Source organism: Coenobita brevimanus, chromosome 95, assembly GCF_032717465.1.
Source record: "Coenobita brevimanus isolate Jiangsu-jjx chromosome 95, ASM3271746v2, whole genome shotgun sequence".
In the NCBI taxonomy this organism is placed as follows: Eukaryota; Metazoa; Arthropoda; class Malacostraca; order Decapoda; family Coenobitidae; genus Coenobita; species Coenobita brevimanus.
Genome location: NC_137048.1, coordinates 12,532,197 through 12,534,374, shown reverse-complemented (window position 1 = coordinate 12,534,374; position 2,178 = coordinate 12,532,197). Strand labels below are relative to the sequence as shown.

Here is a 2,178-nt window from a genome sequence, read left to right as displayed (position 1 = left end):
GTTTATATATACAAGTGAAAAACCTTGTGTGAAGTAAATAATCTCATCATTATAGCAAAATTAGAGAATTTTTTTGCATTTTTTCTCAGAAAATCACAATGTTCTCGTACAAATACAGTTAGTTTTGATTTTTCATTATGTGCCAACAAACAGTGTACATGTGTCTGGTGTAGATAGACTAGTGAAAAACCTTGCTTGACATAAATGATCTTGTCATTATTGCAAAATTACACAACAGCAAAAATTAATTATTTTCTCAGAGACTCACTTTTCTCATAGAGACAGGTGCACTTGTGACCATCATCATCATCATCATCATTATCACTACATGGTCATTTGCTAGTGGAAAAGTAACAACAGAGTTATAATTAGCACATTCATTTTTTTAGGGACTTAGACCAGGAGAATGACCGAGAAATGATAGATCGCGGCCAAAGGATTAAAGAAGTAAACTGTGTTGAAATTTTATCCTTTTTATGTACTTACAATAATTATCCAGTAACGGGAATGAATTTTTGACATTGTTCATTGTAATGGGAACATCTTTTGACTGAGTGTTGGTTCAGTGAAGGTAAGTCATCCTGTTGGTAGTAGACAGTAAGATTAACACCAAAGTAGAGTAACTGAAGTATAGTGGAAGTTGAGAGAGGTGGAGGGAATGATATAATGGAGGTGGTAAAGGAAGAACCAGATGTACAGTCAGAGTGTGAGGTGAGTGACAAAATAATGGAGGTGGTAAAGGAAGAACCAGATATAAAGTTAGAGTGTGAGGTGGGTGACAAAATGTTCCCCAGTAGCAATGAGATTGTCCTGGACACAGTGTCCTCAGCTGAAGTTAAGCAGTTCAGATGTTTAGAGTGTGGTAAAGCATTTCCTTTTGAGAGCCGTCTTATGCAACATGCAGTTGTTCATTCAGGAGTGAAGAATTTCAAGTGTGATGAATGTGGTAAACTATTTGCACAGAAGTGGGATCTCACCAAACACCTGTTAATTCATTCAGGAGTGAAGAATTTCAAGTGTGATGAATGTGGTAAACTATTTGGACAGAAGTGTAATCTCACTCAACACCTATTAATTCATTCAGGAGTGAAGGATTTCAGGTGTGATGAATGTGATAAACGATTTACACAGAAGGGGGATCTCACCAAACACCTATTAATTCATTCAGGAGTGAAGAATTTCAAGTGTGATGAATGTGGTAAACGATTTGCACAGAACTGTGATCTCACCAAACACCTGTTAATTCATTCAGGAGTGAAGAATTTCAAGTGTGAGGAATGTGGTAAACTATTTGCACGTAGGTTTAGTCTCACTCAGCACCTGTTAATTCATTCAGGGGTGAAGAATTTCAAGTGTGATGAATGTGGTAAACTGTTTGCTCAGAAGGTTGGTCTCACTCAGCACCTGTTAATTCATTCAGGAGTGAAGAATTTCCAGTGTGATGAATGTGGTAAACGATTCACACAAAAGGGTGATCTCATCAGTCACGTATTAATGCATTCAGGAGTGAAGAATTTCAAGTGTGATGAATGTGGTAAACAATTTGCACATAAAAGTGATCTTACCAGACACCTGTTAATTCATTCGGGAGTGAAGAATTTCAAGTGTGATGAATGTGGTAAACGATTTGCACACAAGCCTGGTCTCACTCAACACCTATTAACCCATTCAGGCGTGAAGAATTTCAAGTGTGATGAATGTGGTAAAGAATTTGCGCAGAAGCGTGATTACACTAGACACCTGTTAATTCATTCAGGAGTGAAGAATTTCAAGTGTGATAAATGTGGTAAACGATTTGCATACAAGAGTGCTCTTAATCAACACCTATTAACTCATTCAAAAGTGAAGAATTTCAAGTGTGATGAATGTGGCAAACAGTATGGTTGGAAAAGCAGTCTCACCAGACACCTATTAAATCATTGAGGAGGGAAGAGTTTCTAGTGTGCTTAATGTGGTAAATGGTTGACTCATTTGATGTCATCCAACGCTGTTTAATTCATTAACCCTTATACTCCGGAGTTAAATTTCGCAGCACCATAGGATTTTGTGCATAAGAAACGAGTGGGAAATTTCAAACTGTCTGTTTTGTTTGATATTTTATGCATTCAAAATACCAGACAAAATGTGGGGTTACAGTATATCATTGGAAAGCTTAGAAGCAGCTCTTTGCCATGATAA

At 37.1% G+C, this 2,178-nt stretch overlaps 1 protein-coding gene across 1 annotated transcript; it reads left to right on the top strand.

The window, feature by feature from the left end:
- The first annotated feature begins 783 nt into the window (after nt 1-783).
- LOC145413245 (uncharacterized) lies at nt 784-1,923 on the top strand. Its single transcript, XM_080282975.1, has one exon. It carries the CDS (start codon nt 784-786, stop codon nt 1,921-1,923), a length of 1,140 nt encoding a protein of 379 aa, XP_080139101.1.
- Nucleotides 1,924-2,178: the final 255 nt, after the last annotated feature.

Bases quoted from the DNA above. Each gene is read 5' to 3' on its own strand.
- LOC145413245 (XM_080282975.1), top strand. From the start codon at position 784: ATGTTCCCCAGTAGCAATGAGATTGTCCTGGACACAGTGTCCTCAGCT.